This window comes from Mauremys reevesii, unplaced genomic scaffold (genome assembly GCF_016161935.1).
Source record: "Mauremys reevesii isolate NIE-2019 unplaced genomic scaffold, ASM1616193v1 Contig84, whole genome shotgun sequence".
Taxonomy (NCBI): Eukaryota; Metazoa; Chordata; order Testudines; family Geoemydidae; genus Mauremys; species Mauremys reevesii.
This window is the reverse complement of record NW_024100900.1, coordinates 32,191-50,051: the sequence shown is the minus strand read 5'-3', so window position 1 is coordinate 50,051 and position 17,861 is coordinate 32,191. Positions and strand designations below refer to the sequence as shown.

Here is a 17,861-nt window from a genome sequence, read left to right as displayed (position 1 = left end):
AGACATGTCCGTGGAAGCCCTGATTACCTTGCCGCTCTTCCCAGGCCTTCTCAGTCGGGATCACGGGCGTCTCCAACACCTGAACCTGCAATCACTCCATCTCACAGCATGGAAGCTCCATGGCTGAATCCATTCAAGCTTTCCTATTCAGAACAAGTCAGACAGGTCTTTCTCGGCATAGGAAACCCTCCACTCCACATACCTGGCCAAGTGGAAGAGATTTTCAATCTGGTCAGCATAGTGCAACTTGCCTCCGGCACTAGCCTCAGTGCCCTACATTTTGGATTATCTTCTCCACTTGAAGCAGGAGGGTCTCTCCTTGTCTTCTATAAGAGTGCACCTGGCTGCCATCTTGGCTTTCCATCCGGGTGTACAGGGCCGTTCAATTTTCGCTAGCCCTTTGGTCAGCCACTTCCTGAAGGGCCTTGATAGGTTGTACCTGCACGTGTGGCAACCGGTTCCTGCTTGGGACCTCAACTTGGTCCTCTCTAGCTCATGGGGCATCCCTTTGAGCCTTTAGCAACAAACTCCCTGCTCTTTCTTACATGGTCACGTTCCTGGTGGCGATAACTTCAGCCCAGAGGGTGTCTGAGCTCAGGGCCCTAATGTCAGAGCCGCCCTACACCGTATTTTATAAGGACAAGGTTCAGCTCAAGCCCAATCCGGCCTTCCTCCCAAATGTTGTGTCGCAGTTCCATATCAACCAGGACAGTTTCCTCCCATTTTTCTACCCTAAACTCATTTGAGTAGCAGGGAGCAGAGGCTCCACACTCTAGACGTCCGCAGAGCACTGGCCTTTTACATCGAGAGGACGAAACCATTCAGGTAGTCGGTACAGCTCTTGTGGCAGTAGCGGACAGGATGAAGGGTCAGCTGATTTCGACCCAGCACATTTCATCATGGATTGTGGCCTGCATTACTGAGTGCTACAATCTAGCAGGGATCCCAGGGCCCCCGATAACGGCACACTCCACAAGGGCGCAAGCTTCATCAACAGCATTCCTGGCTCAAGTTCCCACCCAGGAAATCTGCAGGGCGGCAACGTGGTCATCCATACACATTTTCACTGCGCCTTATGCGATTACTAGGTAGGCCAGAGCCGATGCGGCCTTTGGTAGAGCAGTACTCCAATCTGTGGACAGCTCCGACCCCACCTCCTAGATTTGGCTTGGGAGTCACCTGATTGGAATTGACATGAACAAGCACTCGAAGAAGAAAAAAAGGTTACTCACCATTTGTAACTGTTGTGCTTTGAGATGTAGTGTTCATGTCCATTCCAATACCCATCCTCCTACCCCTCTGTCGGAGTAGCCGGCAAGAAGGAACTGAAGGGGTGGCGGGTCAGCAGGGCTATATATTAGGTGCCATGAGGGCGCGACTCCAAGGGGCACCCAGGCAGACCTGACAGATGCTGCTAAGGGAAAAATCTTCCGGCCAACGTGCACGTGCGTGTGCACACTATTGGAATGGACATGAACAACACATCTCGAAGAACAACAGTTACAAAAGGCGAGTAACTGTTTTTTTTTCTTTCATTGTACTTTTGGTTCTTCTTCATTAAAAAGTCTATTTAGAAGCTGTCAGATGTTCAGCGCAATAGGACAATACGGTATAACCCTCTTGTCTTTCTTCTGGTGTTCTAGGCAACCATCATGGTGTTCCAGGCTCTTGCGCAGTACCAGATAGACATTCCACAGCACAAAGACCTGAATTTGAACGTTACTGTTCTCCTGCCACGCCGTGCTATTCCAAAAAAGTACAACATCTTAAATCACAACGCTCTGGTGGCCCGAACAGCAGAGGTATCGTGCTTCTCTGTGTGATTAGTACAGATCACTAATTATAGATAAAGGGGATTTGACTAGAACCTCCTATCCAAACCCTTTTGGGAGGGGGAGAGGAATTCATATTCCCGGCACCAGATCCAAATGCATCCACACTTTTGACTCAGATTTTTAAGACCAGAAGGGACCATTATGATCATCTCATCTGACCTTTGGCATGACAGAGTCCAGAGAACCTCACCTACTAATTTCTGCATCAAGCCCGTAACTTCTAGTGGAGTTGTGAGATGTCTCTTAGGTAGATATCGAGTCTTGACTTAAAGACTTCATGTGATGGAGAATCCACCACATCCTGTCAGGCCCTAGGTTCTAGGCAGTCAGGCCTGGTGGTTGGAGCTGGCTGTAGACTCTGTACTGGGCCAAGGGCAATGCTGAAATCAGGATCTGGGGACAGGCTGTGGGTCAGAATCCACAGACAAGCCAAATCAGGATTGAAGTCAGAGTTCGGATGCAGGCCAATGGTCAAAGTCAGGTTGGAATCAGTCCGAGGGCCTGGAGGGCCAGGAGGCGGATGCAGGCTGGAGCGGGACTGGAGCAAGGTCAGAGCAGGGCACAGAGGAGGCTGAAGTGGGCTGGAACAAGGCTCGGGCATGGCTGGGGCAGGAACAGGAACTGGATCAAGGGCAGGTCAGAAGCCTGGGGAGTCTGTAACACTGCAAGGCCAGAGGACGGTCCCTGGCCGACTAGTGCTGTTGTGCAGAGTAACTCTCAGCTGTGATGGGGACAGTGAAATACTTGTGCCTGGGGGTCATCTGGCCTGAGCCCTGACCAGGGATAGTCACTGCAGGCTCCGTTGGAGGGGTGAGTCGCCGCAGCTGGGTGAGCAGCCCTGGGCTGGGTGGGGTTTGCCTCACACATCCCGAGGTAAATTGTTCCAGGGTTAGTGGCCTGGAGTGTGTGGTTTTGAGCTGAATCCAGAAGTAGGAGGGGATGGGTTGCTGTTTAGGCTTGGCTCTGGAGAAGCAATACGTCTGGAGATCAAAGAGTTACTCCCTGGGAAGTAATCTTTTTTCTCCTTCATGCTATTGTCTCTGCAGAGTCCCCCCAGCCCCTCCGGGTGAGTGACTGTCAATCTCACCAGCTTCATTTTCTTCATTAGCTTCATTTGCCCTGTCTTTAAATAATAATAATAATGAAGTACAAAAGAAAATTAACCTTGGATCAACATTACAGACCAAATGGAATGAAGACTTCACTGTGAAGGCAGAAGGAACTGGACAAGGGACCTTAACTGTAATAACGATTTATAACACAAAGCTACGGGAGGATGAATCTCAGTGTAAGAAGTTTGACCTGAAGGTATCGGTCGAAGAAGCCTGGGGCGGTAAGTAATTGCCTGTCATTTCTCTTCTGAAGCTTGCTGTCAATCCTCAGATCTGGAAAAATTTGGCTCAGTTACACCAGTTTAACTCCATGGACAGCATCAGATTTACACCGATGTGTAAACCAACCACCTTCTCTGCAGTCACATTCTTAACTTTGGAAAGTATTTCTGTGAAGCTTCTTCAAACTCTCTCAGTTCCCAAGTCCTACAAAATTATGCCCATAGGGCAGGCACTAAATAATACTTCCAGCTACTATATGTTCTAGGTTGCAATCAATGCAGGGTCATTCCTGATGAGGGAGCAGATGCTGCCTTCGCTCATCCTGGCACTTGTTAGCAGCAGAGTTGGAGCATCAGATGTGGATGGGAACACAGGCCAGCTACTCTGGGTATTGTCTCCCTCTAAAGCAGAGATGAGCCCATGCCAGGAAGTCTGGTTACAGACCCAAACTTCCAGGGCACACATTTCCAGACAGCATGGGTGTGAAATCAGCATGGGACAGAAGTCAGGATCTTCAGCACCCAAAACACAAGCCTCTGCTGCTTGGGCTAAAGGAGTAAAGGACTGGCCACTAGAGGGAGACATGACCACACATTATGTCCACATATGATAGAGGGATCCAGGATTTTGAAACCGCTTGTCACAGAAACAGAAGTCACCCGTAAATTGTTCTTAACTTTCTCAGCTGTCCAAGGAGTTCACACCCATGGGTTCTCTCTGTTTCAATCTCCTCTTTCTGCCAACCCTAGACTATATTTCATTTGTGCCACTCAGCTGGGAGAGGCTTTTTAGTTTGCCTGCCAGTGAAAGAAAGAGTTATTTATGGATTGCTGGAGGGGAGGGGAGGTTTATTGAGGAATTTTTCACACCTACTGCAAGACCTGTTTGATTACTAAGCCATGTTAATACACCTAAAAAACAAAAGAGTTTTTCTGGCATGAAATTTACACTGAGATGAATTAATTTTTTCTTCTGCAATGTTTCCAGTTAAGAAGCCAGAAGGAGCCATGCGTTCAGTCTATATTAAAATCTGCATCAGGTGAGAACAATCCCCTTTAATGATAGATGATAAATAGATGGACAGATGCAGGAGGTAGATGGAGACTCCTGGGCTATGAATTTTTCTATGGAATGGCCAAAAAAATTATGATAAAGCAACAGGAGCTGGTGGAGCAATCACAAAATCAATGTTCAAGTGATGAATTCTCATCAAAAGGGTATTTTCTCTTCTTTTCGTTAGGTTCCTCGGTGTGGTTGATGCCACAATGTCCATCATCGATGTCTCTATGCTCACTGGCTTCTCACCAGACGTGGAAGATCTTAAGAGAGTACGTCACACAAAACTGAACACCCTTGCCACACCTCTTCCCTGAGACCCCGCCCCTGCCTCACCCCTTCTCCAACATCCGGCCCCCTGCTCACTCCATCCCCCATCCCTCATTGCTCACTCTCCCCAACCCTCACTCACTTTCACCGGGCTGGGACAGGTGGTTGTGGTGAGGGAGGGGGCGAGGGCTCTGGCTGGGGGTGTGAGCTCCAGAGTGGGGTAACAAATGAGGCGTTCAGAGTGCGGGAGGAGGTTCCGGGCTGGGGCATGAGGTTGAGGTGTAGGGAGCAGGTTAGAGCTCTGGGTGGGGATGCAGGCTCTAGGGTGAGGCCAGGGATGAGGGGGTTGGGTGCAGGAGGGGGCTCCAGGCTGGGGTAAGGTGTTGATTTGCGTGTGTGTGTGTGGAGGCTATGGGAGGGCATTAGGGTGGGGGTTCTGACCTGGGGCAGGCGTTGAGGTGCGGAAGGGGGTTCATGGTGCGGGCTCCAGCCAGGCAGCACTTATCACAGGTGGCTCCTAGAAGCGGTGACATGTCCCTCCAGCTCCTAAGCAAAGGGGCCAGGGGGCTCTGTGTGCTGCCCGCACCTGCAGGCACCGCCCTTGCAGTTCCCATTAGCCGCTGTTCCTGGACAATGAGAGCTGCGGAGCTGGTGCTTGGGGCAGGGTCAGTGTGCTGAGCCCCTGTGGCCGCTCCTGCGCCTAGGAGCTGGACACGCTGGCCATTTCTGGGAGCTGTGCGGAGCCAGGACAGGCAGGGAGCCTGCCTTAGCCGCGCTGTGCTGCTGACTGGAGCTGCCAGGGTCCCTTTTCAACCAGGTGTTCCGCTCAAAAACCAATCGCCTGGCAACCCTAGGTGTGGAGTAAGTAGCAGGCTAGTATCTTCCCTGCAGATCCTAGCGTGGGAGACGTGATCACAAGCACGACACCACTGAGCCACGTAGTGAGATGGTGGGTTTTTTTCACCCAGCTGCAGGACTTTCATAGAGACGCTGCCTTACCCACAATGCCTCTTGCTTTTCCTTATTCACATTTAGCTTTCCCAAGGGGTCGACAGATACATTTCCAAGTTTGAAATCGACAAAGCCCCGTCCGACAGAAGCAACCTCATGATCTACCTGGACAAGGTAAAGACTCGACAAGTCTCTGATCCTGTGTTAATTTCATGGGCTCCTGCTGAGCCAAACTGCACTCTCAGATACACCCTGGCATCCCCACAGACGTCAGCAAGTTGACAAACTGCAACCCAGGGCCGAATTTGACTGACTGGCCCAGATTCAGTCTTTCCACTAGGATCAACTGAATGGGCCAGACCCTCAGCTGGAGTATGTGGATGTAGGTCCATTGACCTTAATGGGAAATGCTGCACCTGATATTAAGGTTGAATTTGCTTCTCTGTGTCATTCACTTCTTCTTTCCTTGCTGCTTTCACTTCTCTAGTTCTCCACCTCCCTCACTTTCTCTTTCCCCTCTTCTTTCCCCAACATCTCCCCTTCTCTTATTCTTTTTCATTCTCTTTCTTCCATCCAGCCACCCTTCACTAAGCAATCCTGTTATTTCCCCACCCCCACCCAGGTTTCTCACACAGAGGAGGAATGCCTGCAGTTTAAAGCTCACCAGTTTTTCGAAGTTGGTCTCATTCAGCCGGCATCCGTCACAGTCTACGACTATTACACCATAGGTAACAGATGGCAGCTCTCCTCACCATTCAAGGCACCATGGCTTCAAATTCTGCTCTGGGTCACATTGGTATTATTACCTCTTGCAGTCTTTTGCTGCAGTACTCAGGTATTATTATCCCCTGTAACAGAGGGGATGCACTGAGATGGTAAGAGACTTGCCCTCAGGTAAGGCCTTGACAGCTAGGAGCACAGCTGGGAGCAGATTGCCAGTTCAAAACTCCAAGTACAGCTTCCGCGCACACAGTCCTCTCCCACCATTGGAAATAGAACCTAGGCATCCTGAATCCCCATGTCCTGCTCTACACTACTCCTGCTCTACTTGTCGTGCGTACCCCAAGTTTACCTCATTTAAAAACGACTTGCTTACAAAATCAGACATAGAAATACAAAAGTGTCCCAGCCACGCCAAATTGCCGACTTCCTCATTTTTTAACCATGTAATTATAAAATAAATCAATTGGAAGATAAATATTATACTTACATTTCAGTGTGAGACGTGAGCCTGTTTTCACTTGTGAACCTTGTCATTTGGTGCTGGAGAGCGGCAGCTGCTGGCCAGCTTCCCAGCTCTCAAGATAATGCTGCCACCAGTAGCCGCACAGATATTAGGGGACTTGAGCTGTTGCTGGTGGGAGCGTGCCTTCAGAGATGTGTGGCCAGAGAGAGGCTGCTCGCGCTGTGGAGTTCGTGTTGTTGGCGGTGAATGAGGACTATTTTTTCAATCCTGCTCTCATCCCGCCCCATAAGATCTACTCCCACTCCTGCACTGTTTGTTGAATTTTTATCCTGCTTCCCCTATTATGGTAGCAGGCCCTGCGGGATCCCAGTCCTGCTGCAGGGCTCTAGATCCTGTTGTAAAACTAGGCAAATATCTAGATAAGTTAACATACCCCCTGGGGTACCGCTAGGGTATGTGTCCCCCTGGTTGAGAACTACTGGATTAGAATACGGGATTTAGACTCAGACTTTAAGGTCAGACTAGTCTGTCTAGTCTGGTTTACTGCTCACCTCCCAGTTCCTCCTGTTCCAACATTACCCCATTTTGGAATTATATGGTCACACTCATCACCTTAACACACCCATGCAAAGGCAGACAAAATAATAAGGGGAACCTCTGACTACAGGCAATAATTATCCTACTTGCCCTCTCCCCCCGTTTTACCTCCAGAGGTAAATTTGCTGCTAGCGTGATTAAGAGGGTGTCTCCAACAAGCACCAGCCCATCATTTCAAGTTGATGGTTTCCTATAGCTAAGAAAGTCGTTCCCACAGACTGCTGCTCCATTCCCCAGGGTCACCCAGTGGGACATCTGCTTGAGTAAGGGCTTCAGGGTTGTCTCCTAGGTGCTGTAAACTGTGGCCGTTGTTCTGCGGGAGGGGGAATGATCCATGTCTCTGATCTTTCTCTAGATGACCGATGCACCAAGTTCTACCACCCGTCTAAGCAGAGCGGGCTCTTCAGTAAGATCTGTCATGGGGAAGTCTGCCGTTGTGCAGAAGGTAAGGAGCGTCCTCTCTCTGTTTGCATCTCTGGTGAGGGCTCCCGTGTCAGCTTTATCAGCAAACATGAAGTCCAAGGGCCCCCCAGCATCAGCCCCCTCCCTCGCCGATCAGGGCCTTCCTTCCCTGTGGGCTCTGGGTGATTCTCACGTGCGATACAGGCTCATGGCAGCCACAGGCAGGATGGTCCCTGGGTCTGTCCCCCAGCTTGGAGCTCTGACTCTTGGCCAGCTGTGTCCCTGCTACACATCACCACATACAGGAATGGTGGGACCAGGGTTGGGGTGAGGGTACCCTCAGTGGGAATATGTGGGGGATGCACGCCTGGGGAGCAGAGACAAGAGAGGACTCAGAAGGGTCTGCAGGGCCTGGAATCGGGCCAGGAAGCAGAACAGGCCTTGGAGGCTGTAGGAACCCCCAGGACTCACCTTCCCAACCTGAATCCTGCCCCTCACTCCCACAGAGTTTCAATATCTTCCTTCACTCCCTCTCCTATCCCCTCTCCCCCACAGTTGCAGACGGTTTCCACCCTCCCTGACCACCTACCCTCACCTGTGGTCTCTCCTTCTCTTCTCCAATGGCAACCCCACCTGCCAATTGCAGGAGAACTGGCAGCAGGACGTAGAAGCAGAATTTCTCTAGCTAGCTGGGTGGCCTAGGAGGGACCGGGTATTGCAGACATCAGTTCCTCCTCTCTGCCCATCAGGGCCTTGGGGGCTGCGTGAAGCTAGCTGATCCATGTGTGATGTTGCACTCCATATGTTTTATGAAAATATACTTTGAATGTGAATATAATGTAACTGGAATATGCTTTTATGCAAAAGGTCTCTTCTAAGGTATCCTTACAAAGCTTATAATCTACTGAGTGTGTTCATCCTGTTTGTATGAATGTATCATTCTTGTATCTGAAACTAGCAATATGAAATATAACTCTGAGGTCCTATTGTAGTTATGCAAAGTGTGGGCCATTAATGGTAGTTTAGAATCTTGATGGCTCCCATTGACTAGGACAATTGGTTGTAAATGGCTCTGTTTACTTGTAAGCCTTCCTGTATACCTGTGTGCCAGCCAGCGGGTAATGAAGTCTCACAGGACATGTGAACATGTCAAATGATACTGAAATCCATCTTAAACCTGGTGCTTCTCCATTGAGAAGGAGGGGTGGGAACCCAGAGAGAGGCAAAGGGTTCCCGCCTTGTGCCAAAGATATAAAAGGGGGTGGAACAGAACAAAGGGGGCTGCCAGTCATGAGAAATCCCCTAGCTACCACCTGAGCTGGAACTAAAAAGGATTGTACCGGGGAAAGGATGGGGCCCAGATTAGGAAGAAGTCTAGTCTATGAAAGAAGCTTAGTGAGATTTACCTGTATTCAGTTTCTTAATGTATTAGGCTTAAACTTGCATGTTTTGTTTTATTTTGCTTGGTAACTTACTTTGTTCTGTCTGTTATTACTTGGAACCACTTCAATCCTACTTTTTATGCTTAATAAGAACACTTTTGCTTATTAATTAACCAAGAGTAAGTAATTAATACCTGGGGGAGCAAACAGTGGTGCATCGCTCTATCAGTGTTATAGAGGGCGGACAATTTATGAGTTTATCCTGTATAAGCTTTATACAGAGTAAAATGGATTTATTTGGTGTTTGGATCCCATTGGGTGCTGGAGACAGGAGTACTTGCTAAGCTCCTTTCAGCTTAAACTGCAGCTTTGGGGGTGTGGTTCAGACTCTGGGTCTGTGTTGCAGCAGGCTGCCTGTCTTGCTCAACAAGACAGGGTTCTAAAGTCCCAAGGTGGCAAATAAAATGGGCTCAAAGGTAGTTTCAGCACATCAGGTGACAGTCCCAAGGGGGTCTCCGTGACTGAACCCGTCACACCATGAAGTGGGGCTGCACACATGGAAGCAGGGCAGTCTGGGATGCAGGAGTTGCTGGGTTTCCAGCCATTCCAACAGGGATGCTCCTCCCTGGTTCTGAAACTTCAGTGGAAACATACCAGCTGTTTCAATGGTTGGAATCCAGTGTGGGGGTGGGGGGTGGTGACATGAAGTCAGGTATTCTTTAAAATATCTGGGTCATCTCACTCCAGGATGCCCACAGCTAGCACCCCTCAGCCCCCCACTGTCAGTTTGAATGATCCGTGGAGGCTCCACTCCCCGCTCTCTAAGAAAAGGATCCTCTAGAAGAGGGTGGAGATCCATTGGTGGGGCCATTGTTCAGTGGTGAACTTGCTGTAGCCCTGCTATCTGCCGGGCATACAGAGAGGTGCTCAGTCTCCGGATCTGTCCTTCCCATCACCTTTGATTCTGCATCTGCAGCTCCACTAAGTCCTGTGACCAGGCTCCTCCTGGCGCTGACCCAGGCAGAGATCCATCAGTGCAGAGAGGGAAGTTAGCTGGGATTGCCAGGCCTACTTATGGTCCTTGGTTATTTCATACACCCAGGCAGAGTTCCTCTGGGCAACATCTACTGATTCCTTTGCAGAGCTGTCTGAGTCTGTCTGCTCAGGATCACCTCATTTAGACCCTGCAACCTACCCTTCCATCCCTTGTTTCATCTTTTACTGTGCCCCATAACCCAGGCACTGACTTTTATTTTTCCTGGTGAGTGATCCACCCCCACTCCGCCCCTTCCCCTGAGACCTCACCCTCGCTCTGCCACTTCCTGGCCCCGCTCTGCCCCCTCCCCAGAGGCCCCCGCCAGCTGCTCTCTGCCAAGTGCCTCCTGCCACCCGCCAAACAGCTGATCGGCAGCCCCGCCGAATGGCTGTGGCTGGTGGGTGCTGAGCACTCCCTATTTTTTTTCCATGGCCATTCCCTTGTCGGAGGAGGTGGGCCTGTCACTGGTCACTGTGTGGGTTAGCGCAGCTCACCCAGGATTCAAATAGGTGGGCACCTGTAGGTCACTAATAACAGAGCTGAAACTATGGTCTCCCTTGGTGATTCTCTCCCCATCTTCCTTCCCCACAGAAAGCTGCTTCATGCAGCAGAAGACAGAGGATCCCATCACTCTGAACAAGCGAATGGAGGAAGCCTGTGAACCTGGAGTGGATTATGGTAAATGTGTGATTTGGATCTGCTGCATCTTTTTCCATGAGGAGAGCACAGAGACAGGGTTCGGAATTCGATTTGGATTGTAAAGTTTGCCTTTGAGGCTGAATCAGGGGTAAGGTCTGGATCTGCTGGGGCAGAAACCTGATGAGATTTTGGGGCCTTAAGCTCCCAGAAATGAACAAAATCAGATGACGGTTTAAGATTCAATCTAACCCTAAGTATTTATCTGCCCCCTATTTCCCTAGTGTCTGAGCACTTCCCAATCTTTAATATGCTTATCCTCACAACCGCCCATGCTGTGATCTTTTTCAGGGGAAAGGGCAATACGCCACATTTATTGAAGATACAACAATTAACATATGCATTCAGTTACACCACACACACACACACTGTCCTGCCAGTCAATGTTATAGTTACCAGTCCAGAGTCCGAATCAATCTAGTGGCCAGCCAGGTGGATCATGGGTATGGAGGCGCTGGGTTCCATCGGTTGCGACATGATGCTCTGGGGAAGTCTTGGCAGGATGAACCCAGGGTTTCATGGCAAGACACTCTGTTTATAGAGTGACTTTCCTTCACTGGAACCAATGAGTTTTATTCAATTATTGTCTGAGTGCTTGTTTTCTTAAATAGTCCTTCTCATTCTTTATCACAGCTATCTTGTCCCCATGGATAGGTGCCTGTCTCATCTTTAGAGTTGTCAATCTGCCCTCCTCAGACATTTCAACAGGGGCATGTTCAGCCTCCTGGCGCCCTTGCGTCTGTCTCTGGTTCCTCCCCTGTACATATCATTCAGCAATGGCCTTCACATGTATCCCTTAACACATAAGTTCCTCATTCACACGTGAAATGGAATCAATTTACACAGAACATTGGAACAAGAATATCAAGTTACAATGCAAAAGAAAACAATCATGGCACTCTTTTACTTATTTAAAAATGCTAAGCCTACAACAAAGTAGTGAGCTTAAAACATTTTTTACTACCTTGAAATCAGCCCAGACACAGGTTCCGGCTGATGCATCTTTGCCAATTGGCCTATTAGGCCATTCCTTTCTCCTACTCCAAAAGGGTGGCTGGCAGCATTTGATCAAATCATACAGCAATACATTTAATACATGCTACATTATTATCTCATTATTCTTTATCCCTCATTCTAAATCATACAAAATAAAAATATAAAATCCTACTACTACATATGAGGCAGGGCAGTGCAAATATCCCCATTGTACAAAAGGGGAAACTGAGGCATGGAGCGACTAAGTGACTTGCCCAAGGTCATGCAGTAGGTCTGTGGTGGAGCAGGGAAATGAACCCCAGTCTCCAGCTAATGCCCTCACCATGGCACCAGCTTTCTCACAGCCAATTTGAAGAGTCAGTTATACACTGAATTCACTACATAAAAATACTGCAGACCTTCAACTGGTGTTTTGTATGTCTTCCTCTGTATAAGACCAGGCTTGTTAGCAGTGAAGAAGCGGGCAGTTCTGACTACTACACCATGAAAATTTTGGAAATCATTAAAGCAGGTAAGAGCTCCCCTTCTACAATCAGGGTGCAATTTCTTTGAATGGCCTTTGGGATAAAGGCCGGCATAAGAGCTATTTCTCTTAGCCAGAGAAAGTGCTAAAGCCCCAAGGTTAATCTAGTCTCATGCTCCAAGGCATTAACCTGTCGCCACAAGGGACAAGAAAGAATTTGCTCAACCCTCCTAGGCAAACAAAATAACAGGGGGAACCTTTCCCTGTGGTCAGCTTGGCACAACTGACCAGTCTCATTATGGGCTTTTTCAACCTTCCTCTGAAGCAATTGGTATTGGCCACTGGGGGAGTCAAGATCCCAGACTTGGTGGCCCTTTGGCCCAAGTGGCTATAGGGGACGTGGAGTCTCTCTTCCTCAATGCTGATTTTTATAAATCAATATAAAGGCAAAGGAAGCAGGATCTAACTGAGCTCAAAGCAGCTTCACTCGCTGGGAGCTGATTTGACTGCTCTAATTATTTGTATTACCTGAGATTAGGGGCCCCTTGTGCTAAGCACTGGACATATCCAGATACAACCCCTGCCTTGATGAGGTTACAATCTAAATCGACACTGGGTGGATTTATTAGCCCCATTTCACAGGTGGGGAATTGAGTCCCAGGGAGATCGAGTGACTTGTGCAAGGTCACACCAGGAGTCTGTGGCAGAAACAGGAGCTGAGGCCTGACCTCTTGAGGCCCAGCCCAGTGCCACAACCACAAGACGGTCCTTCCTGTCTCTAGTGACTGCTAGAGCTTCAGTGATTGGTTATTGTTGCAGTCACTCTGGGGCTGAATTTGTACTGAAACCTCAAGAGAACACTTAGGAGTCTCCTCTTCTCTGTTCCTTTCATCTCCATCCCTCTCCACCCCATATTATCTCGTCCTCACTCTGCTCTTATATGTGACATCTTTTTTCACAGGGACTGATGAAAATCCGCAAGGAAAAACCCGCCAATTCATCAGTCACATAAAATGCAGGGAGTCTCTGAGGCTGGAGCGTAACAAAGACTACTTGATCTGGGGACGCAGCACCGACTTGTGGCCCAGGGAAGCTGAGTAAGTAGCCTCCTGTGGTTACCCTGTGTTAGTCAGTTTCAAGCAGACACGCCCTTAACTAATTGCCCTATCTATTTTAGGAACAGTAACTCCTCACTTTAAGTTGTCCCGGTTAACGTTGTTATGTTACTGATCAGTTAGGAAACCTGCTCCTTTTAAGTTGTGCAATGCTCCACTCTTACGTGGTTTGGCTGCCTCCCTGCGCCCTCCCACCCCACAGCACAGACCTCGCAGATCAGCGCCTTCCCCCTCCTCCTCTGCCTCCAGCCTCTGGCAATCAGCTGACTTGCCGCGTTTTGGGGGCAGGAGGGAGGAGCGAGGATTCGGAGTGCAGGCTCCCCCTCCCTCCCTGTCTCCTGAACGCCACAAGCTAGCTGATTCCCCCTGGCAGGAGGGAGGGGGAAGGAGTGAGGACTCAGCATGCAGGCTCCCCATCCCTCCTGTCTGGGGCAATCAGGTGGCTTGTGGCATTTAGAAGGGAGGGGGGAAGGGAGGGAGGAGAAGCGAGGATGCAGAGTGGGCAGTAAAGGGGGAGGAGGTCGGGGGGAGAAGAGGCAGGTTAAGGGTGGGGGTTTGGGGGAAGGGGGTAAGTGGGAGGGCTGAGAATTGAGCCTCCTCACCCTTGGTGCTTGCAGAGTGGAGGAAGCTGCCGCTGCTGCACAAGGTGCTTCTCCTAACCTACAGCACCTTCAGCCTCCTTGCCTGCCTCCTCTCCAGTGCCAGTGGGCTGTGCCTGGGTGGGGTACGGCAGGGGCGCCTCCCAACTCTAGTACAGTACCTGTATTAAACTGCCTGTTTAAAATGTGTATAACACCTTTTGTCTGGCAAAAATGTTTTTCCCTGGAACTTAATATTAATTCTTATGGGGAAATTGGATTTGCTTAACATTGTTTCACTTAGTCGCATTTTTCAGGAACATAACTACAGGGTTAAGTGAGGAGTTACTGTACCCATCAGGCCCCCATTACTGTACTTTCTGAGGGCCTCACAAGAGCAAATGTATTTATTCTCACTATGGGAAGCAGGGCAGCATTATTACCCTCATTTAACAGATGGGGAAACTGAGGCACAGACAGCCTACGGTCCAGGTCCTCAATGGTATTGAGGCTCCTAACTCCCACTGACTGGCCTTAGGTGACCTCTCCAAAGTACTAAAAGGAAGTTTCTGGAGTTGCTGGGAATTGAATCCAGGTTTGCCTCGTAGTCTAACCCTGGACCACCATTCCTCACAGGGGCTACCCAACTATTTCACCAGAACAGATCACATTGTCAGTGCAATTTCATGGTCCCTGCATCCAGCCACAGTTGTTCCTAAATCACTTAGGTTTCAACTGGGTGGAAATGTCATTAATTAGGGTAAAAACTGCACCTAAAAATGAGTTTCACCAACAAAGATGCAGCTCACAGAGGCTGAAAGTTCCATCCTCATGCTGTATATGGAGCATTGCATGCTGGGATCTGTAGTCCCTCTGTACTCCATGGGCTGGACCTATGAGAGGGGAGGCAACCCACTGTTTCTCTGCAAGTCAGATGTGGCCCTTAGGCATGGGCGGAGTGGGAGCTGCCTGTTTGGGAAGGCTAGACCCCGACACCACCCCACCTCCGCCCTTTCCTCCCACCGGAGATCCAACCCGACCCCTGTGGCTGCCAGCCCCCCTGCCCCCGCCCCAGGCCCCTCCGGCCAGCTAACCTGAGCACCCCCAGCTCTGAAGCGTTGGGCGCTGCAGCCCCAGCATCCCCAGCCCCAGAGGCCGCGGCCCCAGTGCCACCAGCCCAGGAGCACCATATGCTGTGGCCCCAGTGCCTCAAGCACCGCCAGCCCCAGAGCTGGGGGGCCCCAGCACCGGGGGCACCCAGCCACTTCAAGTCCCGAGCCGCAGGCCAGCCCGTGCTAGCCCCAGCCCCCTTGGGGAAGAGGAGCAGCCTGCCTGGACTGTGGCCGGGGGAAGCGGTGGGAAGTAGGACGGGGTTCAGGACGGAGAATGAGTGGGGCCACGCCTGGCTGTTTGAGGAGAATCAGCCTCCCCTGGCCTGCCATACCCGCTGGCCATGCCCTTAGGCAAACCCGGCTGCCCTTGAGGAACTGAGCAAACAAATTGAACACATTTTGTGGTTCATTGCTCACACTCCTGCCTGTCCGTCCCAGGCTATCCTACATCATTGGCAAGGACACCTGGATCGAGAAGTGGCCCAACGAGGACGAATGCCAGAAGCCGGATTTCCAGAACCTCTGCCAGGAATTCCTTGAGTTCTCTGAAGCCATGACCATGTTTGGCTGCCCAACCTAAACTTGGACCCAGCTTTCCCAGCAGCCCCAAGGGGACAGTTTGAGCTGAGATGGAGCATAACCCTCAGGTGGAGACAGCTCCACTCAGAGTCCCAATGCTGCTGACACTCGCCGCTAGCCCTGTCCTCTTTGGGGGTTTCACTCTTTTTTTTCTTATTGTTTCTCTCTATATAAAAGGCTGAATTCTTACCCTGCCTTGCTGTGTGACTTTTTACATAGTCTGCAATAGAGCTTTATAAGTAACCAGCTACTAGGATCATGAGTGCACAAGAAACACCTTAAATTAGATGGACAAGCATGAATGGGTGGCTAGATAAGCATGGATGGATATTTAGGAGAGAGTCTTCTGTACCTATCTGTGCCTAAGGTGACCACACATCCCTTTTGGCCAGGACAGTCCCTTTTTCAGACCTGTCTTGGCTGTCCCAACTTTTGTAAAAACGTGGGGTGTTGAGGAATGTGCAAGGAGGGGGGACAGGCGATGTCAGCCCTGCACGGGGGGAAGGCAGGGCTTGTACAGGGGGCAGGCAGGGCTCAGGCCCTCTCCCAAATACAATAGTCTGCTGTCAGTGGGAGTCCTGCTATTGACTTCAAGGGGAGAAGGCTTAATCTTAGTCCCAGACTGCCAAAGGTACTTAGGCACCTAACACTATTGAAATCAATGAGAATTAGGCACCTAAATGCTTGTGAGAATCAGTGCATTTACTGTTGTAACTTTGGAAGCACTAGCACAAAGCTTGTGAGGTGGCAACGAGAAGTTGCACAAAGTGGCAGATCTTGGAAGCTTGAAATAATTTGATTCCCCCTCCTCTCGCCCCCTTTCACTTGGCGAATTTTTCACATGGATCCCTTTGATTATTTTTATTGTGGTAGCACCTAAAACCCCCAGTCACAGACCATAGACCCTGTGCTAGGAGCTGTATGAACAAAGAACAAAACCACAGCCCTGGCCCCAAAGAGTTTCCAGTCTAAACATGTTTCAAACTGTGCAGCTTGAACAGAGGATCTAAGTGGGGGCTGAGACTTTGATGCTTGGAAAGCTCAGTCCGTAGCTAACCAAGAGGCAGCTCCCCCACCTCATGACCACATAAGTCCTGAGGAGCAGGTTGATACCGGCCCGGCTGGATACGTTACAGAATTCTGTCTAAGCAGCTGCCCGGTTCGCACAAAGCACTAGGTGGCAGCGAGTATGACATCATGATGGCTCTTGACCATGGGTTCCCATATCCAGTAGCTGTTTTAAGCTCAGACGAATCCCTCATACTGGAGTCAAATTGAATCCTTGTGGATGAAACCCCTTGAGAAGCAGGTAACAGCTTTTTGAGGAGACCAGTTATGTAACAAGCACGGCCAGGAGTCCAGCAGAACCTCTGTTGGCCTTAGGCCCATGCTCTGCAGCATGCCCTGCCGAGGCGACGGTTTCTGAATCAGGCCATTGGGGAGGCTTGCCCTTGGCCTGCTTCTTGTGGGCAACTGGCGAGTGGGAGCGGTGCTGAGCGGAACGCTTCTTGGCCCTGGGAGACCGCCAACCCCTGAGAGTGCTGCTGACGGCACCGCTGGAGGGGTGCTCCGCACCGAAGCACTCAGGGCCGGGTCCTGCTGCAGACAGAGGGCTGACTCCATGAGGAGTTGTTTTAAACGAGTGTCCCTCTCCTTTCTAGTGTGAGGTTTGAAGGCCTTGCAGATCTTGCACTTATCTGCCTGGATGGGCTTCTCCCAGACACCAGAGACAGGAATGCCCGTAGGCATAGGCTTGGCGCAGGAGCTATAGGGTTTGAAGCCCTGGGACTGCATGCCCTGGAGCCCCAAGGGGCACTCATTGAAGGGGAACCCCCCCCCAACCACTAAAGACTACAATTAACAACTAGAAGAGAACAATTAACTAACAATGGGTAACTATATACAAAGATAAGCAGAAGAGCCAGGGATTAGTGGAGCACTTGCAAGAAAGAAACCACTGTTTGAACAACCATCACAGGCAGTAAGAGGGAACTGAAGGGGGGGTCGGGCCGCCAGGGTCGTATATAGAGTGCCATACCGGTGCCACTCCAGGGGGCTCCCCAGCTGGTCTGACGGGTAGCTGCTAGGGAAAAGTTTCCGACAACCGTGCATGCAGCGCATGCACACACCTAAATGGAATTGATATCAGCAAGCACTCAAAGAAGAAGTCATTGGTCCCAATGAAGGAAAATCACTATATAAATGGGGTGCCATGAAACTTTGGGTTCGTTCTTCCAAGACTTCCCCGGAGCATCATGTTGCAACCGACAGAA

The 17,861-nt window shown here is 50.2% G+C and overlaps 1 protein-coding gene across 1 annotated transcript in view; it reads left to right on the top strand.

Annotated features, from left to right (window-relative positions):
- Positions 1-15,941, top strand: part of LOC120394936 (A.superbus venom factor 1-like) — a 45,012-nt gene extending 29,071 nt beyond the window's left edge. Inside the window, exons 17-27 of the mRNA XM_039519130.1 lie at positions 1,644-1,802; positions 3,018-3,168; positions 4,157-4,208; positions 4,410-4,497; positions 5,531-5,620; positions 6,069-6,174; positions 7,585-7,674; positions 10,641-10,727; positions 12,169-12,252; positions 13,166-13,301; positions 15,448-15,941. Coding sequence (XP_039375064.1) covers positions 1,644-1,802; positions 3,018-3,168; positions 4,157-4,208; positions 4,410-4,497; positions 5,531-5,620; positions 6,069-6,174; positions 7,585-7,674; positions 10,641-10,727; positions 12,169-12,252; positions 13,166-13,301; positions 15,448-15,589 — 1,185 coding nt within the window. The 3' untranslated portion in view covers positions 15,590-15,941. The remainder of the gene's footprint in view (positions 1-1,643; positions 1,803-3,017; positions 3,169-4,156; positions 4,209-4,409; positions 4,498-5,530; positions 5,621-6,068; positions 6,175-7,584; positions 7,675-10,640; positions 10,728-12,168; positions 12,253-13,165; positions 13,302-15,447) is intronic.
- Positions 15,942-17,861: the final 1,920 nt, after the last annotated feature.